At 49.3% G+C, this 22,894-nt stretch overlaps 1 protein-coding gene across 1 annotated transcript; it reads left to right on the top strand.

Moving 5' to 3' along the window:
• Positions 1–13,824: 13,824 nt before the first annotated feature.
• On the top strand, positions 13,825–17,949 carry AJM1 (apical junction component 1 homolog). Its single transcript, XM_036751363.1, has one exon. The coding sequence runs from the start codon at positions 13,825–13,827 to the stop codon at positions 16,825–16,827; it is 3,003 nt and encodes a 1,000-aa protein (XP_036607258.1). The 3' UTR covers positions 16,828–17,949.
• The last annotated feature ends 4,945 nt before the right edge of the window (positions 17,950–22,894 follow it).

The following is a 22,894-nucleotide window of genomic DNA, read 5'->3' on the forward strand; positions in this document are numbered from 1 at the left end:
GCACTGTGCTAGGCACTGAGAAACATGGACTCCCAGAATTTAGCAGGTGGGCACAGCTCTAAAATAGAATAAAAAATGGATAGTGGGGTACTGATTGTTCTATTGTATCCAATTTAAAACATTTCTCACTGAATTGTGGAGTTTCAAGACTCCTTTTCTCCAGTCTTTGGTGACATAATTCAGACTTGGCCAAAACCTAAGATAACAGGTTCACAAATTTTAGAGCCTGGGACCTCAAAGGGCATCTAATCCAACCAACTCATAGAAGAGCAAACTGTGGCCCAGAGAAATTGTGATTTGTGCAAGGCTGCCTTGGAATAACCTCTAAAATCCATTCCAAAATCTTACTTTGACTCCCATTTTCCCACAGGGTTGGTCTTAGTCTTTCCTTTGACAAGGTATGATTCTAGGACTAAGCTGAGTTCTTTTTGGCCCTATCCTTCCACCCCCTGCCAATGTTTCTACTCAGGCCCACCAGGGCTCAGGATGGGTCTTTGCTGAGAGGGGATTCCTACTGCCACTTCTTAGACCCGGTATATGCCCACCGTTCCCTGTACCTTGATCCCCTCTACTACCACCTTCCTCCAGGGTGCCTTTTCCTTAGTTGATGGCAGAGTAGGACTGGGTCAGGAAGTGCCCTGCCCCTGTTTGCCCCTGCTCCGCCCATCTTCCACAAGCTTGATGGTTCCCTGGCACTTACTACCACCTCCACAATGTTGCCATGGGAACAGTCACCAATGTAGAAGCCATAGCCCCACCTCCCCCATGGAAGTAAGGGAGGATGATCAACCATGCGCCTTAGAATCTCATCATACACACATAAGAACTCTGGGAGCTGAAAAGGATGGGACTGAATAAGGAGCAGGGGAACTGCTAGACCCTCTTAGGAGGCTTCAGACTAATAGTTGCTAAGCAACATGTTTTCTTTCCCCTTCCCCTAATCTATTTTGGGGACGTGCCTCTATAAGGAAGATCCACCTCCCCCTCTGAGGGGCTATTCTCAATGGTCACCAAAAAAGGGAATTCAGTGACTCCACCCTCACTTTTTTCAGGGATGTTTTGAATACCCCTTGAAATATCCTACTCTGGTCTGCCATCCCCCCGGTTTCCCACATCAGTTTCTATCATCCAGGGCTGGGCAGATAATATTAAAGCCCCCCTGCTCTTTTTAAAATGTCCCCTGCTCAGAGTGCTAAGGAAGGGACAAGACAGAGAGAACAAGGCCTCTTTCACCTTCCTTTCTAGGGCTCAGAGACTTCCAATAATTTTGTACGATAGGATTAATCCAGGGATTTATAATTTTAGATTTTCTTTTCACTGGAGAAGAAAAGCAAAACAACTGTGAGGTTTACAGTGATGAAGAAGCTGTTTCCCTGTTCTCAGGAAGTTCCTAAAACAATACAAGTTATGGCTAAAATTCATTATGTGTATGACTTGCAGTAGTCCTTTTACATGTTATTTGATCATCAAGTACCTAATTTGCACCGAGTACTACTGTGCTAGAGGCTGGGAGTGACCGATTCAAGGTCTAGATAAGACACAGTCCCTGAGTGGTCAAGGAGGGAAATATGATGCAAACACAATTTATTACATGCTAAGTAGGCAAAAGAGACACAAAAGGTGCTGTGTGAAGTCCAAAGGGAGATCCTTGGGACAATTGGTAGATGATAGGATTCTTAACAGATCTAGTCCAGCCTCATTTTACAGATGAGGATGCTCATGTCTAGAAGTCTCACATTAATGCCCAAGGTCTTACAGGGTGGGGCAAGCTCCTCTTAACTCCCAGATGCCACCCCTCTGCTAGGAGGTGGTAAGTGGAATGGTGTGCAGGACTTGGATTCAAGAAGTCCTGGCTTTTGAATCCTCTTTCAGGCACTAACTTGCTAGGTGGCCCTGGGCAAGTCACTTAACCCCTCAAAATCAGTTTCCCCATTTGTAAAATGGAGATGATAGCTGCAACATTTCACAGGTTTGCTGGAAGTCATGTAGGATAATGCTTCACAAATTCTGATATGAGATCAGGCATTATTGTGAACACTTTAAAGACGAGGAAACGAGTAAGGAAAATGAAATGGACGCAAACACCCAACTGGAAAATGGAGACTGGAACTCCACTCCTGTGTTCTTCCCTTTCTACAGAGTCAAAAGACATAATTTCAGTCAGAAGCCTTTCATGAGGAAAGGGTTTGAGCAAAACATTAAAGGTCTTGATGGCTGAGGACAAGGAAGAGATGGGGCTCCAGATGGAAATAATGATTTGTGTACCTGGAGGCAGGAGGGTCCATCCCCCACCTCCATAAATCGTGGAATGATGTGGCAAGGGGGGATGGGGAGATGAGTCCTGAAGAGAGAACTCGGTTTGAACTTCACTCTGGCACTGTTTGACAAAGGACAAGTCAATCTCTCTGAACCAGTTTTCTTCATCTGTGAAATGGGGACAATCATTTCTGCAGTACCTCAGCGCTGTTGTGGAGGTAGAGTGACATGTACATAGTGTTTTGCAAACTTTAAAAAGCAGTATACATGTCAATTATCACAGGGCACCTCCTCATGGACCATATTTCCAGCTACCCTGTGGGAAGGGGCACTCAGGGTGGGCTGTTGGGTACAAGCAACAGGACCAGCTGGAGGGATAGGAGACTGCAGGCCATGGCTCTGGTCCCAGCCCTTAGTGCCACTTCCTAAAGTGTAGCTCCATCTGCTCTGGTATTTATATAGGTGAGCTGTTAGCACCTTCTACCGTGGATCAGATGAAACCATAGGGAGAGGTGACAGAGAATTAGGAAACGGGGGTAGGGGAATTCATGAGGAAGAGAATAAGGCAAAGGGTCAAGGCTAATACCAGACGGTTCTGTGCCTTCACTGGTAGTAGCCTACTGTAGAAGGGGGGAACAATATAAAGAAATCCTGCAGAACTGCTTCTCTTCCCTCCCCCCTTCACCCCAAACTACTATCCCATCTGCTCCCACTTTGGGCCAGAGAAACAAGAGCCTTCTCCCCTCCACTTATGGCCCTGCAGCTTCCTCCTTGCCAGAAAAACAGCTAGGATTCAGCTAGGATACTTTGGCTCTACTCCTTGTTCAATTGGGCTAAGCTCCCTCCCTTTCCTCCCACTCCCCCCCAAAAAAATCCTCGCACATTTATTCAAGATTTCTCTTCCTTGGAAAGAAAGTATCCACTTCTTCTTGAGCTTAGTGGAAAGAACACCACTTCTGGAATCCAAGGACCTGGGTTAAAATCTCATCCCATGCCTATGTGACCTTGGTCAAGTCACAACCTCCTTGGTCCAGTTCCCTCATCTGTAAAATGACATGGTTCAATCAGATGGCCTCTGAGGTCCCTTCCAACTCCAGATTTATGATCCTCATCCCCAGTAGTGGAGATCTTGAGGCACATTAGGCTGAGAGAGAAAGGACTCATCTAACATTAAGGAAAGACATAGATCATGGTGAGTCATAGAATCACATTTAGAGAACCATCTACTCCAAGGGTTCTTAAGCTAGGGTCCATGGGGTGTGGAGCCATTTCAGGAAATCCTTGAACTTGGAGGGGGGGGGAAGGAGAGTGGCATCTTTATTTTCACTGATTTTTTTATTTCTTTCGTAATCCTATGTGTTTTATGCATTTCAAAACATTCTGAAAAGGGGTCCATAGACTTCACCAGACTTATCAAAGAAGTCCATAATGCAAAAAAAAAAAAAAAAAAAAAAAAACAAAACCTTAAAAACACCTGACCTGGTCCAACCCTCTCTTTTTACATATGGGGAAACTAAAAACTAGGGAAGGGATGGTATTTATCCAAAGTCAAGCAACTTACAGGGATTGTCTCGGGAGGGGATGGCAGCGTGGTATGGGAAGGTTAGCCATAAAGATCTTTCTGACACGATGGCCAGGAAGAAGAAACATTGACTTGAAAACAGATGTAAGTGGCTTTGGAGTACAAGAAGAGTTTCACCCTGTTGGGGATGGCTGAGATCACCTAAGTTGTTATTCCCCCACTTCTAGACCCTAGAATTGACTGTACAGAGGGTCGGAGGCGGGTGGCCCACCTAACCGAACCTAGCTTTGGGCGGTCCCCGGATGCGCTGCCCCTTTAAGCACGGCCCCAAGAGTGGCCGTCGGGGGCAGCACTGAGCTGGGGCCCGGCCGGCGCCGCTGCCTCGAAGCTTCTGCTGGAGCCGGGGCGACCGCAGCGGGGCCGGGGCCGGGCCGGTCGTGCGGGGCCGCGCTGCCCCCCTGGGCCGTCGTGGCAGCCAGAGGGCGCCCGGGCGGGGGGCGCCAAGGTAAGTGCCCAAGAGGAGAAAGGAAGGGGCGGGGGGCGGGGGGGAGGAATCCATGCGGGGGACCCCAACCCTGAGCCCGCCTCCTGTCCCCAAATGTCCTCCCGCGACCAGAGGGATGATGGTGATGATGATGAGGGGGGAGTCCCCAGGACAGCTCCTAGGGGAGTCGGGACGACCAGTCGGGGGAGCTGCAGGGCTGGAATGTGGGGGCGACTCTGAGCTCCCGGACCTGTACAGCATTCCTCTTGGGGTTGCGGGAGGGAGGGAACAGGGCATCTACGCAGCCCCCTCCCAGACCAGCTTCTTCAGGAGGAGGGGGGTGCCCCCCGGAAAGTCTCCTCCTCCTCCCCCTAGATAATATCCTCCCCAAATATCCCGGCCAAAGAAGGGCGACTGACCCCCAAAGCTAGAGGTGGGGAAAGGGAACAGCAACTGGTTCCTGCACCTATCAGATACCCCACCCCGGTTGAAGGAGTGGGTCCAAACCATCCTAGCATAACCCCAAGGCCTAGCTCTTTCCTGGCCCTGAGTATGGTAATGGGAAAGGAATGGGGGGAGGGTAGAGATGGGATGGGGAGGTGAGAAGGGGTGGGGGGTTGGGTGGGAGATCTGGGCAAGAGGAAGCCCTCTCCAAGCCCTTTTCTCCTCTTGGCAGGTACAGAGAATCCACCCATTTATAGGGGATATAGATGGGGGCTTGAAACAGTCTAAAGCTCCTGCTCGAATAAGTGGAGTCCCCTGAAATCTTTAATAGACCCAGTCTATTGCACAACTGTTCCCCACATCCCTCCAAAAATTGTCATTTTCTCCTCTGACCTCCTTGGGGGCTTTGTCGTGCCATGTCACCACCCCCCACAACTTCTTGCAGGTGTGGCCAGCACCAGGGAGCCTTCAGCTGGTCTGTCTGCCCTGTGAGTGAGACATGGGCAGAGAGGACAGGTATAAGAACTTTAGAGAAAGGAGTGATCTGCTCTTTAGCTCCCCAGGGTAAAGGTTTGATTTTCAGTGGGTGAGAAAAGGAAGAAACTCTGTCCCCATCCCTTCTCAAGGTTGGGCTTCCCTGGACACTACTGAACAGAGATGGTTATCACCAAGTAGGCGGGAACCCTGGGGACTGCAGAGGGGACTCCAGGATATGGGGGAGTGGAGGAGGAAGAGCTGGAAGGAGCTCTATATGTACTTGCAGGGTACATTCTGCCATTACCAGAGGAGGGTCTTTCCTGAAGGAAATGAAAAGGCAGCCTAGCTGCTGGATATCTTTACTCCCTACCCTTCATTCCCAGCGGCATGTGTGCATATTGTATGTACCCCCTAGTTTCCATGGAGCTGGCTTATCCACAGAGGGACCAGACCTTCATATGCCAATATCAGATAAGAAGGGACTCTCTCTTTTCTGCTGGGGTCTTCAGAGATAAGTACTTCATCAGGATGCCCCCACAACTGATCTTGAAAGGGGTGAGTTCTCTTGGAATTTCCTTCAGGGCACTCAAATGTTCAGTACACATTTATTATGAACCTGCTCTATGCAAAGTACCGCACTAGGTACCAGGAATTTCTCCTTCTTGGTCTAAACATATTGTTTGGGTCTGGGTAACTCCTAGTGTAGAAAATACCTCCAACCAATACAGATCAAATAAACACTCATTAAGCACCTAAGGTAAGAAATCTGGCAGATACTGAGATGCAGTGACAAAAATGAAAGTCCCTAGTCTCAAGGAACTTCACAAGATCAGCAACTAAGAATTTTTCAAAAGTATTTTCCTTCAATTAGTTTACACTACATTGGGAGGAGACATATGTAGATAATTTGAGGAGGGTGAAAGCACTAAAATAGATCAGGAAAAATTCCACTTAGAAGGTGGCACCTGAATTGCATCTTAAAAGAAGCTAAGCATTCTAAGAAGACAAGGAAAGAGGCAAGAAAGAAATGCAATCCAGGTATGGAGAAGAAGGGGGAAAAGTCTGTGCAAAGGCACAGAAATGGAGAAATGGCATGAAGTTCAGGAAATGGCAGGTGGGTTATTTTATTGTAATGTGGTATGTACTGAAGGGAGGCAATGTGAAATAAATTTAAGCTGGGATCTGTATTATGAAGAGCTTTAAATGCTAAGGTGAGGAATTAGTCTTTTCTCCTAGAGGCAAGAGGGAGCCACTCAAAGTTCTTGAGGAGACTTACCATGGTCAGGCCTGTACTGAAACAGTTTTTGCATCTGTATGAAGGATGGAGAAGGAGAAAACAATGGAAGCAGGGAGACCAATTAGGAAGCTGAAAATAATCCAGGCAAGAGGTAACTAGAACCTCAACTGAGGTGGTGGCCACACAAGAGGAAGGAAAGCTACAGATTCAAGGAATATGAGGATAAAATTGAAAACACTCGGCAACAGTTGGAGGAAGGGTAGTGAAGAGATTGAAGAATGAAGGGCCCCTCTAAGCCCTGTATGTGGTGATGGGAAATGGGTAGAGGAATGGTAGAGATGGGTATCGGGACCTGGGAGATAAGTATATATGAAGAAGCCTCTCCGGACCCTTTTCTCCTCTTCCAAGAGCATAGAGTCTGCCCATTTGCAAGGAAGAGAGATGGGCCTTGAAACAGCTAAGGTTATGAACCTCAGACACTAATACAGAGAAATTTTATGGAGGGTGGGTGGGTGGGGAGAGTGATGGGAGATAAGCCTCATTTAAGGACAAGTTGAGTTTGGGAAGCATATAGAACATCCTGATGCAGGTGGAGGAGGTGGCTGTTGGGGGACTAAAGCTCAGGAGAGAGGTCAGGCCTGGTTATTAAGGTCTAGGAACCACCCACATAAATGGGTGGCAGCCAAATAACCTCAGCAAGAAAGGGGGTTTATTAAAAGAGAGTCCACAGAGCTTTGTGAGGGACACTGGGCAACATCCACAATTAGAGAGCGGGACATGGATAATTCAGCAAAGAAGACTGGGAAGGATGGGTCAGAAGAGTAGGAGGAGAACCAGAAACTGGTAATGTCACACATGTTAAGGGGAAAGACAAGAAGAGCAGCATGGTGGAATGGAAAGATCACCAGCTTTGGAGTCAGAGAGCCCGATTCAAATCCTGCCTCTGACGCTTCCTTTCAGTATTATGTAGGCAAGTCACAACCTCTCTGGGCTCTAGCACCTTGTCTATAAAACAAGATTAGACTAGATGGCCTCCAAAATCCCTTCCGGGAGAAGAGATGGTGAACCATTTCAAAAGTTGCAGGAGAGGTCACAAACAATAAATCAGAAAAAGCCATTGGATCTAGCAATTAAAAGAAGTCATTGGTAAATCTGGAGAGAAGAGTTTCAATTGAGTGTGGAGTCAAGTCAAACTGCAAGAGGGTAAGGAGGTGGGGAGAAAATAACTTTTTCTAAGAGTTTGGTATGAAAGGGAATAAAGACCCCTTGAGGGAAAGATGGAGTTGAGTGAAGGCATTTTAAGGATGAGGAAGACCTGAGCCAGTTTGTAAACAGTTTGGATAAGGAAAAAATGCAGATGAAAGACAGAGGGGTGTTCTAAGGCAGAGCTTCTTAAGCTTTTTAGTTTAAGAAGCACTGTTTAAGGGATAACCTCCCAAAGGTGATGAAAAGGGATTAGATGAAGCACTGATCTAACTAGCCACAGAGAGATGGACCAGCATCTTGAGCAGAGACTATAGCAAAAGGCAAATGAATGAATGCGTGAAAAAGCATTTACTAAGTAAGTGCTTACTATGAACCAAGCACTGGACTTTGCAATGAGGATACAAATATAGAAGAGCGCTTCTGCCCTCAAAGAGCTCACTTTCTAATAGGGAGAAACAACACATAAGTTTCAGCTGCAGCTCAGATGAAAATGCCTCATGGTCCTTGGTACCGCTTCAAAGCAAATGGTATTATGTCTTCTGTAATATGTCCACTGACACAATATATCCATTTCTGACCCTGAACCATGTAAGATGGCTGAGGATTTTGGCAGCAAGAACTTTCTCTTCCAGGTCTTCAGTGGCTGTGGCCGCTAAGGAGTCCAGGTCTTTGGCACCTGCAGAAACAGTTGCCAGATCCTGAATGATGGCTGCAGGCACTGGACTGGGAGGGGAGATGGTGGGCTGGGGTGGAGGGGAGACTGCTATTTCCAAGACTCTTGAGTTCCAGATTGTTTCCTTCCAAGGTCTTAGGTGAGGGAGTAACTGTGGTTTAACTTGCCTGGCACAAGAATACCTTGCTACTTCAGCTAGGCTCCCTTGCCTGACCTGCTGATGGCAGCCGTTCAGCAGCTGGTAGAGATGGCTGACCCCTTCTCCACAAGGCTGCTCCTCTGAATGGTGGCTTTGGAGGCTGGACTGGAAGCAGGGCCAGGGGCCTGGGAGGTGCTGCTTTTTCTGAGGCTCTTGAGCTTACCAGCCCACCCATGGCAGTTAGTCAGTGGTCGGTGGTGATGTTCTAATAATTTGCAATAGAGAGTTTATTCTCCACAGGGGCTAATCCCTTCCATCATGGCTTTAGAGGCCAGGCTCTAAGCAGGGTTAATGATGTAGAGGGCATTGCTATTCCCAGGGCTCTTCAGCTTAGGGCTCTGGACGGTCTCCATGAGGGTCTCAGTAGAAGTAGTAGTTGAGGTGAACCTGATACATGCCACCACTTGGCACTCTCCCTTGGGGTTGTGATGAGAGGTTTTGAGGTGTAAAAGATGGGCAAAAAGGGGAGGAATGATAGGTGAATTCTATATAATAGGAGACTTGAAAAGAGATTTTGCTGGAGGAGGGGGAAGGGAAGGTGGTGTAGGAGGCTTTAAGAGAAGTTTGGAACAGCCACTGTGGGGAATATGGTTAATTATGGAAGAATAACAGAATTACCATGCAGCAGAAAGGGTCTGGATTGAGATATCAACATGAATTTGTAGTAGGCCCATCAGCAAGGCTGTGTAGCTTCCAGCAGCAGCACATAGCATTCAGCCAAACAAAGCACTCGGCAGCATTTCAACAGGATGGGAGGTGGATGATGGGACAAACCAGGGCTAACAAAATATAACCAGACATAGGAAAAGAAGCTAGGAACTGGAGAGTAGAAGGCTATGGGGTTGAACTAGTTAACTACAGGATCAATACCATGAATGGAGGAAAGTGAGGCCAGAGCAAGTGTGATGGCCTGAAGAGGTAGAGAGCCAGGAGGTGGTGGTAAGGATAAAGAATAGGACTGGAAGTAGTGGGGCATGGGAAGAAACAGAAATATAGTTATGGTCAGAAAATACCAGTTCTGGATCATGGGGGTAGAACAGCTCCAAGTTGTGAGATCAGGGCTGTGATCATTTGAGGTAGAGTGAAAGTACAAATCATGATAGATATGGAGGGTGATAAATTGGGAGGCAGGGTACTTAAGAGGGATCAATGTTCATATTTAAACATGTATATAATCATATGTGTGTATACTTGCTGCAGATTTTTTTAGATAGCTTTTATATAGAGCTTTAGGGTTTGGAAAGCACTTTACCAATATTACTTAGGTGGCAGCCAGTTGTTACAAGGGGTAGAGTGCTGAGCCTGGATTCAGGAAGACCCTAGTCCAGATTTGGCCTCACTCACTAGCAACGTGACCCTGTGTAAATCACTTAACCTTGCCTCAGTTTTCTCAACAGTAAAACAGGGATAATAATAGCACCTACCTCCAGGGTTGTTGTGAGGACCATAGGAGGTATCTGTAAAATGCTTACTACAGTGCCTGGCACATAGTTAAGTGTCTGTAAGTAAGTGTAGTAAGTAAGATCTGTTAGCTGTTATCTCATTTTATCCTCACAACTATCGTTCCCATTTTGCTGATACAGAAACTGAGGCAGACGTCAGTTAAGTGACTTGCCCAAGGTCACACAGCTAGGATTTGAATTCAGGTCTTCCTGACTCCAGGCCCAGCACTCTATCCACTGTACCGCATAGCTGCCTCAGACAGTCCTGTACCTGAACACTTTCTCTGGTGGATGCCACAGCTCGTATCTGCTTCTCTGAGTTAGTGATGGCAGCCTGATTGCAGGTACACAGAATTGTCTATTCATCCTAAAATGGATCCATGATCTCATCGGTCTGTGATCTTATCAGTGTGTGTGCTACCTCCACCAGTGCAGATTGCACCTGTTCCGGATACCGTCTTATTCTATGCATTTCTTGTCCATATCCTTTCATTAATTCATCATAGGATATTCCCTATACCTAGAACTTTCTCTGCCCTGATTAATGTTTTGTGGCAACTAATACAGCACATGACCATTCTCTTATCCCTCACTGTCATCATCTGATTTGCTCACCCCTTTTCCCATCGTCCATGCCCTTGCTGAGGCATGTTATCACTGTCACTGGTATAGCTTGCTCACCTAGCCCCTTGGGTCTCCAGCAAGTTTAATTTTTCTCATAAGATATGCCATTATTCCCATCTCTGGGAGACTATTAGTATAAAAAATGGTCTACTAATAATTTGCATTTCCACATCACTTTGAGTGTAGTAGAAGGTTCTGTCCTCACGTCCACTGGGATTGCAACAGAGTAGAGCGTCCCAGTGAAGAAAGCTCCTACTACCAATACACACTGGGAAATCTGGGGGCAGCTTTTAGAATCTCCTCTAAGACAGCTGAGTTAATAGTGGTAGAGTGACTTTCCCAGGGTCACACAGTGTGTGTGGACTTAGGGCCTAGGTCTTTGACCCAAAACTGACCTTCTATCCACTATTCTACACGTTATAACAGGGACTGAACGTTTGTTCAATTTAATACAAAATGCTTCCCTCGTAACAGTCCTGTGAGGTGGGTAAGGCAAATATCCTCTATTTGCAGATTTTGCAGACAAAGGGCTTCAGAAATACTAAGTGACCGGCCCACAGTCACACGGGTAATAAATGTTGCCTCGTGCTCTGTCTTTCTGCTTGTCTTTACATTCCCAGCACTTGGCACACAGTTAAGTGCTCATTGCTTAGAGTTTTGTTTTTTGGTTTTTTTCCTCTAGACTCTTAAGCTCAATGCTCAGTTACTTTCCATGACATTACAGTTTCTCCCAAGGTGGTAGGATGTTACGTAGGCCACTCACAAACTGATCTAGTTTTGATTCCTAAATATTCCTTGGGCCCTGGAGACCACTTTTGGTTAGCTCAAGTGGAAAGTATGAATTGGGGATTGTTGCAAGTATGTCAGGAGTAGAATGGAATGTGAATATTCCCCTGGTATTTTTCTACCTACATGTGTAGGACCACCTATGCCATCTCAATCATTTGGATAATTAAAGAAAAATTGGACTTGTTTTAAAAAAAGTGGGGAAGTGGGGAGGTTATGGAAGGAGTACTTTTTCTGATCAAATTAACATGGCTTCAGTGAAACTAACATGCATGTTCAACTCACTGCAACAGATCATGGGGAAACATGATAAAGGTATGGTAGCAACCTTCAAGGAGCTTATAGTTGAAAGTTCTGTCTGGCTGCTGAGACTATTTGGGGCCACCTGTGCTATTTAAGGTGGGGAACATTCAAATTTAGCGATTATACATGTTTCCCCAACCCTCATTGTGATATAGTCCATTTTGAGCTCGTTTATGTTTGGGGGCAGGAATCATGAGTTGCTATGGCACAGTCCTCTTGGGTAGCATGTCTTAATGTATTCCAGCCTTGGTGGGGGGAGTAAGTGGGCTGTATTTTCATGTTGCACATCTCTTTCTGTTAACACTCTTAGTTGAAATTATATGGGTGGCCTTATGCATATGTGACTATATGATAATACAAAAATTTAGAGCTAGAAGGATCTTACCCAACCCCATCATTTTTATAAATGAGGAAACTGAGGGCCAAGAGAATAAGTGAGTTGCCCAAGGTCACACAGATAATAAGCAGAGCTAGGATCCTAATACGCATCCTATGATTCCAAGTACAGCCCTCCTTCCACAGCACCATGTGTTAAGTGATTTGCCCAGGGTTACAACCCCCAATATGTGTCAGTGGGACTTGAACCATGATCTTCCCAATTGTTTAGCCATATGTCAGTGTAGAGACTGACAGGGTGTAGTGTATATTTGTGACCATCCCACACTCTCCCTGTTTTACAGCCTAAGTGAGCAGGGAAAGGGTCCAAAGGGGTCTAGAAGCCTATCCTGCATCCATGTGCCTTTTTCCCTTCCATCACAAAGTCACAGCTTTACAGCTGGAAGGCATCCTAGGCCATGTGGCCCAATGCCATCATTTTACAGTTGAGGAAACATAGATTTAGGAAAGCTAAAGTGACTTACTTGGCCAAAGTCAAACAAAAGAGTAAGCCTCAGAGGAAGGATTTGAACCTATGTTCTCAGACCCTAAAACAACTCCTCTTTTCCACTGTACCATGATGTCCCAGTCTCATGTCTTCATGCATTCACCATGCTTGCTCTCCGAAATAGGATTAGCTTTATACTATTTGGCCACACCAAGGAGTGCTGTTGGCAGTGGGTGGAAGTTGCAGAGAGGAAGATTTCAACTCTACAAATGGGGGAGGTGTATTAACAATTAGAGCTGTAGAAAAGTGGAATGGGGGGATCACTTCCTTATTAAAGGAGGTCTTCAAGCAAAGGTTCCTGAGGGTGTTGGAGAGGAGAGTCCTAAGAATCACAGAAGACATCTGAGTCTCCTTCCAGCTCTAAAATTATGTTTAACAGGTGCCCATGATTCAGACACAAGAGAAGTGGTTCATCTGTGACTTCTTAGGAATCAGCCTTATGATTTTATGTTTTATATATAGCCAAAAGTCATTCATCACAAGGACCATTAATGAATACTCCCCATCCCATAACCATAGCCCAGTAACCATGGCAACACCAGCGGCAAATTCTTGAGTGGGAACTCCCTGCTGAATAGCTCAGCTCTTACAGAGCTTTCTTCATAATTGTGAGGTAGGTGGGAAAAGAACTATCCCCATTTTACAGATGGGGTAACTAAAGAGGTGACTTGCTCACAGATACTAGTCAGCTAGTGAGTGTTGAAAACTGAGTCGATCCTAGGTTTCCTGACCTCAAATCCACTTAGCTTTCTCCTGCACCCTCCAATGACAGGAACTGGCCTTTTTTAGCCCTGGGGAGGGAGCCATGCCAGATCCTGTGACAGGAATTTATCCCAAGTCCCAGATGGAGAAAGGGTTGTCAGTAGCCAAAAGGTGGACAAACCACTAGGCCAGAAATTTGCTCTCAGACTTCTGGCTATTTCGACAGTGGGAGGGATAGCTGCTGCCAAGCTAAGCTGCCCCAGGTGGGAGGGAAGGAGCTGGAATAGAGGCTCAAGCCTCCAGCTGATTCTTGGGTCCTTTTCCTAGGTGCTGCTAACCAGCAGGAATGGAGCTTCCTTCAAGCCGTCCACCAGTATCAGGCCGCCAGAGCCGCTACAGCACTACTGGCCCAGGTAACCCTGGGTTACAAAAGCTGTGATATTCCCAATTCCAATCCTTGACAGATCCTGAGCTTAGGGGAATCAGGTCTCCACCTAACTTTGCCTCTCTTCTCCACCCCTTTACAGGGCCAGACTCCCCCGAGGCCGTCTGAGACGGAGCCGGTGGCGTGGGCGCCTCTTTTAAGATGACCCGAACGGACCCACCGGATCTGCTGGTGTCGACCGTATACCAAGACATCAAGGTGGCCGCCCCGGGCCCTGCAGCCAGTGGCCCGCCATGTGAAGGCCCAATGTCCCGGCCCGCGGCTCCCGAGCCTTTCAACAAGCGCCACTGCCGCAGCTTTGATTTCCTAGAGGCGCTGGACGGGCCGGCCATGGAACCCCGCGGTCCCGAACGGCACCAGCAAGAGCCGCCTCCCGTGGCGCCGCGGTACGGACCACCTGGCCCTGAGCCTGCTCGGCCCCGCCACCGCGGAAAGGATGGGGAACCCAAGCGCCGGGCCCGCTCCAAAAGTGCGCCCAGGGCTAAGACCAACCTGGTGCCAGCGGCCGCGCCTGCCTCACCCCCAGTTCCTAGAAGGGGCCGTGAAGTGCAGAGGGCTCCGCCCCGAGAGCCGCCCTCTCCGAGGCGAGAGCCCACCTACCCAGCTATGCGTGCGCTGGCCAATGAACTTCACCCTATCAAGCTCCAGCCGCAGCGCAGCAGTGCTAACCGCATTTCGCCCCTCTGCCCTGCCAGCCGCTGCGTTCCTCCACCGGAGGAGCCAGCTCGGGCCCCAGCCCCGGCCCCCCACGTACGCTGCCGCGTAGACATTAAGCCTGATGAGGCTGTGCTGCAACATGCCGCCCGTGGATCCCGCTCTATCCCCCCGGCAGAGAGCCAGGCCTGGGCACGTGTGCCCTTGCCCCACCGGGGGCTCACGGTGCCTGGGCCTCGCCATGTGATGCTGTCGCGCACGCCCACGCCTAGTGACTCCTACAGCGGGGAGCCACGAGCGTTGTATTGCGACGGTCCCTTCCCTGGGCCGCCCTCGCGCGACTATTCTGAACGGGGCTGCCCTCCTTTCGCTGCCCCGCCTGGCCCCACTAAGTTCTTCTATACAGAGGAGCCCAGCGGCTACCCAACTCTCCCAGCCCAAGCTTTCGACAGCTATGGCACCCGCCCCTATCCCGGGCACGGCCTCCAGCCCTACTACTCTGAGGAACCTCAAGGGCCCAGCCCTCCACGAGGCTACTACATGGAGGACGCCCGTACTTACCCTATCCAGGAGCCCCCCACTCGTTCCTACTACGGGGAACCCCCCCGTTGCTACGGTCCCCGCTTTGGAGATGACCCCCGCTACATCGAGGATTCTCGAGCCTTCTCTTCTCGCCTTTTCTACACTGAGGACTATACCAAGTACCGCGAGCGAAATGCCATGTCCAGGACTTACCCTTACCCCCGTGGGGGACACCAGTCCTGGGGAGACTGGCAACCCCTCCCCTATCGCACCCTACAAGTTGCCCCCCTACCGCCTCCAGGCCCCGGGGCCCTGCTATCCTCTTGGCACGGAGGCACTGGCACCAGCCCGCCTCGGCTGGCCACGGACAGCCGCCACTATTCTCGCTCGTGGGACAATATCCTGGCGCCTGGCCCACGCCGGGAGGACCCTCTGTGCAGAGGCCGCAGTTATGAAAACCTGCTGGGCCGAGAGCCAAGGGAGTCCCGGGGCCTCTCCCCCGACGGCCGACGGCCTCCGGTCGTGGTCAATTTGTCCAGCTCTCCCAAGCGGTACGCGGCCTTGTCGCTGTCGGAGACGTCCCTGCAGGAAAAAGGCCGGGCTGGGGAAGGACCGAGCCGCGCCTGGTACGTCACCCCGGAGATCACCATCACTGACAACGATCTGCGGGCTGCGGAGCGTCGGGTCGGGGGCTGGGAACACCTCGGAGGTCGCCCTCCTCCACCGGCCCCTCGCCCCCCGGCTCGTGACGGTCCGGCCTCAGCTCGGCAGCGCAGCCTGGAGCAGCTGGACGAGCTCATCACCGACCTGGTCATTGACTCTAAGCCCCCCACAGGTTCCACGCCCCCGGACAGTGACAGTCTGGGCCGCCAGCTGCGCCAACTCCTGAGCGACGGGCAGACCCGGGGGCCACCCGAGCCGGAGCTGGGGCCCGAACCGGAGGCCGTGCCAGAGCCCGGGTCGCCTACCAGCCCGGATGTCCCACGCCGGGACGAGACGGCCGGCGGCTCCCCGGAGCTGAGCGCAGACGAGGACGACCTCATGACGTGCTCCAATGCCAAGTGCCGCCGCACCGAAACCATGTTCAACGCCTGCCTCTACTTCAAGTCCTGCCACAGCTGCTACACCTACTACTGCTCGCGACACTGCCGCCGGGAGGACTGGGACGTGCACAAGGCCAGCTGCGTCTACGGCCGAGTGGGCAGCGTGTGCCGCCACGTGCTGCAATTCTGCCGCGAGAGCCCGCCAGTGCACCGCGCCTTCTCGCGCATAGCGCGCGTGGGCTTCCTGTCGCGCGGCCGTGGGGTCCTCTTCCTGGGCTTTCCCAGCCCGGGTTCTGCAGAAAACTTCCTGCAGTTTGGCCTGGAAAGCCTGTTGATGTCGCCCACTTATTTGTCCCTGCGCGAGCTGGGCGGCTACGCGGACCCGCTGGGCGGCTATGGACAAGAGCTACAGGCGGCCGGGCGCCAGTACGAGCCGGCCGAGTGCTTCTTGCTCAACGTGACCGTGGCCGTGGGACCCGACGTGCCGGCACGGCCGTCGCCCAAGAGCCCGGTGCCCACTGTGCGCAAGTTCGCTAAGGTGGCTCTGGCGACGCCCGGGAGTCCCGAGCGACGACGGCGCGCACCTCGACGCGAGCCCGAAATGGAAACGCTGATCTTGACGCCACCGCCCGGCACGGCGGGCCTGGGCCAGGAAGGCGAGGCCGGCCGGCGAGCGCGCGAGGTGGCCTTCATCCACATCCAGCGCGAGCTGCGTCTGCGCGGGGTCTTCCTGCGCCACGAGTACCCGCGCATCTATGAGCAACTCTGCGAGTACGTGGAGGCCAACCGGCGCTTCACTCCCACCACCATCTACCCCACGGACCGCCGCACTGGCCGCCCTTTCATGTGCATGATCATGGCCGCCTCCGAGCCCCGAGCCCTAGATTGGGTGGCCAGTGCCAACCTGCTCGATGACATCATGTGACACCCCCCTTTCTCCTCTCTCTCTCTCTCTCTCTCTCACACACACACACACACACACACACACCCTCTCCTAGGAGCATTAGGTTTTGGACGCGTGTCTCCAACCGCCTTGGATTCCCAACTGCCTTTCTACATTGGGTCTCGCACCCAAAGGCCTCTCCTAGCCTAGACAGTCCCACATCCCGACCAAACCCTGGTTGTGGCCCCGCCCTCAATGAGCCCTTCTTGCCTTTGGCCCCGCCTCCGGCTGCCTCTTCCCGCCCCCAATTTCCCCCCTCCTGGCTGTGGCCTCGCCCCTAACCTCTCCCACTGGGTGTGGTGGCCCAGCCCTCAACCTCTCATCCCAACAGGGCCCTGCCGCAACTACTCTTCTCTTGGTTTTGCCTTCTCCCCACCTCCTGAACTTGGTGTTCTCGTCAGTTGACCCTCTTTCCACCCTCCTGTGCTTTCAGGTACACTGATGGTGTAGAGGTTGCCCTGCGGCTTGTCCGGCTTTTTCCTTCCGAGGAAAGTGTGTATGTGGGAGTGCAGAGGGTCCTTGGTTTGGAACAATGTGGGGAAAGTACACTGGCCCAGGCCACAGTGTCTGCACATCACTCTTTCCTACTCCCAGGCCACTCTCTACTCTTTGCCTTCTCCAATCTCTGCGGGTCATCACCACTCCTAACAAAAAGAGAAACTGAGTCCCTTGCCTGGGATGTAAAGGGTCACAGGCCCAGGGTGAGAAATTTGTTCCTTCCTTCTTTCCCCCATCCCCACCTAAAGGTGCTTTTTCATGCCCACTCATCATCCCTGTTCTGAACTTCTTTGTTAACCAAAGCTACCTTTTAGTCACTTTAAATACCCTTATCCTACTCAGGTCATTCCCAAGTAGGATTTGGGGAGAGGCCTCCAGTTTCCTTCAAATTGAAAAGATATATACTAAGTCCCTGCCTTTTCTCCTCTCTGCTCTCTACCCCATTCCCTTAGAAAGATAGCCCACCTCAGCTAGACTCCAAAACTGGACTTTCAATCATAAAGATCAGAACTAGGGGAAGGGGTGCAGGGGAAGGATGGTGCTAGGCAGGATGGTAAGAAATCGAGAACTTCCATGTCAGTAGAGGATCTGGATGCACAAGTTCTGTTACCTTTGCTCCCCTCCCCCTCCCTCCTTCCCAATCCATTTTACAGAGACACTGGTCTCATAGAGGTTGGTTGGTTGGTTGTGTGTGTGTGTGTGTGTGTGTGTGTGTGTGTAATTGGGGGGAGGTGAAAGCAGGACCTAACCTGTTGCCAAGTCTGGGGGAGGAGATAAATGTGCCTGTTCTTATATTTGTGTACACATCTGTAGGGAGGGAGCCTATGCCCCAGGAGAGTGGGCAGGTGTTTACATACTAGATGCCTGTGGTTGGGTATATTGTCACCTACTTGAATTCATGATCTCTGAAAATTTGGGAGGGAAGAGAGCTTTATAGATCTCCAACTTTATTATCTATTGATAAGCCATATTCCTGCCCCTTAACACCAATTCCATTCTTTAGCCCCAAGAGAGGAGGATGAAGTGAAGACAAGGTCACTGATGCCATGTTAGACACAGGAAATGCTGCTGCCTAAATGGCTAGAGGAAAGCTGGCAGGACCTTCCCTGAGCTTCTGGAATGAGAGATGAGTCCGTGCCCCAACTCTCCCCCTACCATGTATCAGACATATCTCCTTTGGACAGACCCCTGTCCTGTGTGTCAGGGAAGAAGGTGACATAGTCCCTACTATCTTAGGAAGCTCCTAGTCTGATTATGGAGCTAGAATGAGCACATACATAATATTTATTTATTAGAATACATTTATATACATGTATTAGAACCTATAATTTCATCAGTGTGACTTCAGAACTGATAAATCACAACTTCCTTTATACCTTAGTAATCAGTCTTCAAGAGATGCTGTGACTGAAAAAAAATTCACCTGATGCTTAACTTCCTGGTGATGAGGCCTTCCAAATTTAGCTAGACTGGTTCTCAGATGACAGATGTATATAGGCCATTGCCAGGCCTAAAGTTGTACAATATGTTAGCACCAGCCAAGGCTTGTGTTCTGCTAGCATAACCTTTTTAATATGGGTCATCTGAATATCATGACGAGGCAACAGAGGATGACTTTACTGAGGAATGTATATGTGCATACAAAAATATATGCACAGACACATTTGACCAACAAATATTTATTAAGCACATTCTGTATTCAAGGTGCTGTAGACACAAAGACAGAAAACAAAACAGTGCCTGACCTCAAGGATCTTATATTCTATAGTGGAAGTGGGGGGTGGGGAGGGAGACAGGGATAACATGTTCACAAGTAAGATAAAAGGCAGGCAAAGCAAGAAAAGCTTTATTTACCAAAAAGTGGGGGGGAGGGGAGTGGCATATGAGCTGAGCCTTGAAAGAAAGCATTTTGATAAGTGGAAATGAGGTGGGAATACCTAACTTCAACAGAACAGAGATACTTCATTTTAGAGTAATTGGGAGGAGGAGAATAGGGGAAGGAGGGATTCTCAAAGGGAATCAAGGGATGGAGAGATAGGTGCAAGAATTAGAGCAAGGCTTGGGGGGGGGGAAGGAAAAGAGTAGGTAAGCCTGACATAGTGAGGAGAGGCTGAGAGTAGTGGGGGTGAAGAGAGGACATTGGTAAGGCAGTACATACTAGTGACTCTCTGGATCTGAATATTCACTTAGAAATGTGTGTTGTAATGAGGTGGAGAAAAGGGGGACATTTCCTGCTATTAATGTCGATAAGACAAGGAGAAAATAGAAAAATCTGTACATAGTAACATAAATGCCAAGGATATACTCAAGTGCTAAGAAAATATCACAAGATCAGTATAGGGTGAAATTAGTCAGGTAATGCTTTCTGGAGGAAATGGGATTTGAGTTGATTTAGGCCAAACAAAGGGGTCATGGACTGATGAAAAAGAGGAAAGCATTTCAAATCGGGAAACACCCAGACAAAAGCACAGAGACTGAACAGGCTAGAAAGTAAAAGATGGGAATCAGAAGTGACATTTTAGTTAAAGTATTAGAACTGAGGCAGCAAGCTGCTTTGCTAGAGTGGAATGGAAAGTTTATAGAAGGCAATGCAGTGAGGGGAGATGAGAAGGGCCTTTAAAGTCATACTGAAAAATTATATATGATAGGCATACACAAAGACACTTTTTCTGTGCCAAGGCCATATGCCTTCATTTAGATCTTGTTGGATCCTCTAGGACCAGGCCTCTCCAAATCTCAGTTTTCCCATGAGTGATATGGGCCCATGGGTCAGATTAACTCCTGTGTTCCAAAAGATGCAATTGGATTGGTCATTCCTTCACTCTCACACCCTGGGGATCCCAAGTTTCCTCCCCTCCCCTCCCACACAAGTGGTAGCTCTCATTCTCAGGCACACAAGCAACAGAATCCATGTGGAGAGAACTGTGGCAAGGTCTCCCTTCAGGGCATTTTGCCCCCTCCCAAACATGGTCCCAGGCTCGGTTCACTCTCCTTGGGTGTCCCCACACATATCTCTTCTCTATGTCTGTGTTGGGAGAAGGCAGCACTTCTCTCCTGTCCCATCCTCGAATCTTCATTAACCTCTCCCTCTCCTTCGGAGGGACAGACTGCTTTGGGCCTGAAATTCTCCATCACGGAGGCTGCCTCTAGGGGCAGGGTGGGGAGAAAGCTGAATTAGAGAGAAATCACGACCTCCGAGACCGGGAGTGGCTTGGAATGCGGTGTGTATTTATGGCTAGGGGATGAATAGTGAAGTAGGGTGGACTCTGGGGACCTAACTCAGATCCCCTGCCTCTAAGCTGCACAGTTGGCTTTCACTCCTCTCAGTCCCTTCCTTTTACGCCCCGGCCGCGACCTCTCTCCCCCGCCCCCTTCTCCTACCGCTCTATCCAGCTGGGAGAAGAGAGGAAAATTACCCTTCATTCCCACAACTGGTGAGGGAGGAAGGGCACAGAAGAGATTTATGCGCGTATATCCTTCCCAAGCCTGGTTTCTTTTGCACCATCGCGTGTTTGCACGGCGGCTCGCCGCTCTTTCCTTTTCCTGCCACTTTTCCCCATAAATTTAAGTTGCACCAAGAAGCCGGAGGGATGGACCCACTAGCCCCGCTTCGCCACCCCGTCTGTTTGGCTGTAGCCAACCCTCCCCTCCTCATACACTAGCTAACGCCACGGGGTCCCTAACTCCAGCCCAGGCTATGCTCCGTGCATGAATATTTCATATCATGCGTGGATATGCGTCTTGTTCACACCCTGGAACGGGGTCCTCGGTGGCCGAGAGGGGGAGGATGGTTCCCTGAGAGAGGAATGATTATTTCAGAGGTGGTTGGAGTTCCTTCAGATAATCATAAAATAGAACTTGAATGTAACTTGACTGTAGCGTCTTTTTGCTAGGGATGGGAAGGAGGGAACTGGCAGACTGGGAGACAGTACCCTGGACAGCAGTCCTACCCAATACTCTTCGAGGAGGGTGGGACGGAGACTTGACAGACCGAGGAAAAGGAAAAAATATCACAGCTGGAAAAAATCCTAGTGAAATCTTTCCCCTATAGGGAAACTAAGGCTCAGAGAAAGTAAAAGGGGGAAGGGGTGGTAGAATCGAGGTCCCCTGAAACTCAATCGACATCGAGGCTTCTGGTGTGCTCTATCAAACTCTGCCAAAAGGCACAGCTCCCTCCCTCCACCCTCCCACCCACCCACCCTACACCCACTTATTACACTGTAAGTTCCTTTAGAACATCTTTGTATCCACATAACGTTTGTTCCATTAAACCCATTCCCTACACCCACTCATATACATCATGGAAAGAGCAGTGGAGTTGGGGTTAAAGAACCTGGGTTCAGAACCTGACCCTAATAGTTACTGCCTTTGGCAAGTGTTTCTCTGTTCTAGGCCTCAATTTCCTTAAAATGAGAGGTTGGATTAAATAGTCTGTAAGGTCTTTTCCACCTCTGACTCCTATTGACTGACTCCATTTATCCATATAGACATATCTAATACCTTCTTAAAACTTGTCATTGATTCTCTGATTTTTTTAATCAAATAAAAACAAACCCTCTCAGTCTATCATTTACACAATCTGACCCCAATCTTGCCTTTCCCTCCAGCCTTTTGTGGTGAGAAAATGTAAGGGTAAACTGAGGTATATGCTCTGAGCAAAATTAGTTTATTAACAGTGATTTGTATAACTATTAACAAAACAGATCAGACTGGCCACCTCAGTATGGCTAGCAACCCCAGTGAGAAGCGGTGACCCTCTTTCTTGACACACAGAAATGGAGGGGGTCTGGGTAGTTTTGGAACATTGTAATTGGCTATACTTGGGAAAGTGGGTTGGCATTCGTACCCTTTACTGACAATTAAGTAATGTTAATTGTTTTATGGGACTCACCATCTTGTCCACACCACCAGGTTTGCTGTCCCCCAACTGCACAAAAACAGGCCAGGACAGATGACATCTTTTGTGGAGTGGCACCAGGTTAAGCTGGTTGGGGCTTACAGACAACAAAAAGATGTCCCAAGGACCAAAAGCATGAATGATAATATTCCTTTTCAACCACGCCTTTAAACTAACTCGGAGGGAAAACTGCGTTCCTGAGCAAGGTGAATCCAGGCAGATACTAAGTCACTTATAAAAATCAACACAGAATAAATTCAATTACATTGTAAAATCAATATAGTATAAATCAGAGGTAATATTAATTTTTATCTTTTCACATTTTAAGCTCCAACTAAAATGTACCTCACAGCTTCTGTAGCATCCCTTGGCTAGAAGACCATCTCCCTTAGGGGCCTTCCCAGGTGCTGCCCTCCTTCCAACAATTTATCCTCTCCAAACAAGAGGGTTGAACCTCTCTCTCTTAATTCTACCTCATATTGTATATTGACGTCCCTATCTTGCGCTCCCTCCCAAAACTAAAAGCTCCTCCCAGAGAGATGAATTTGGAATCAGCCCTGAGTTACTGTGGACTCTGGCACTTGGTACTTGACTGAACTTGGGCCAGAAATTTGCCCTCTCTGGGGCTCAGTTTCCATGTCTGTAAAATGAAGG

Source organism: Trichosurus vulpecula, chromosome 3, assembly GCF_011100635.1.
Source record: "Trichosurus vulpecula isolate mTriVul1 chromosome 3, mTriVul1.pri, whole genome shotgun sequence".
NCBI classification, from domain to species: domain Eukaryota; kingdom Metazoa; phylum Chordata; class Mammalia; order Diprotodontia; family Phalangeridae; genus Trichosurus; species Trichosurus vulpecula.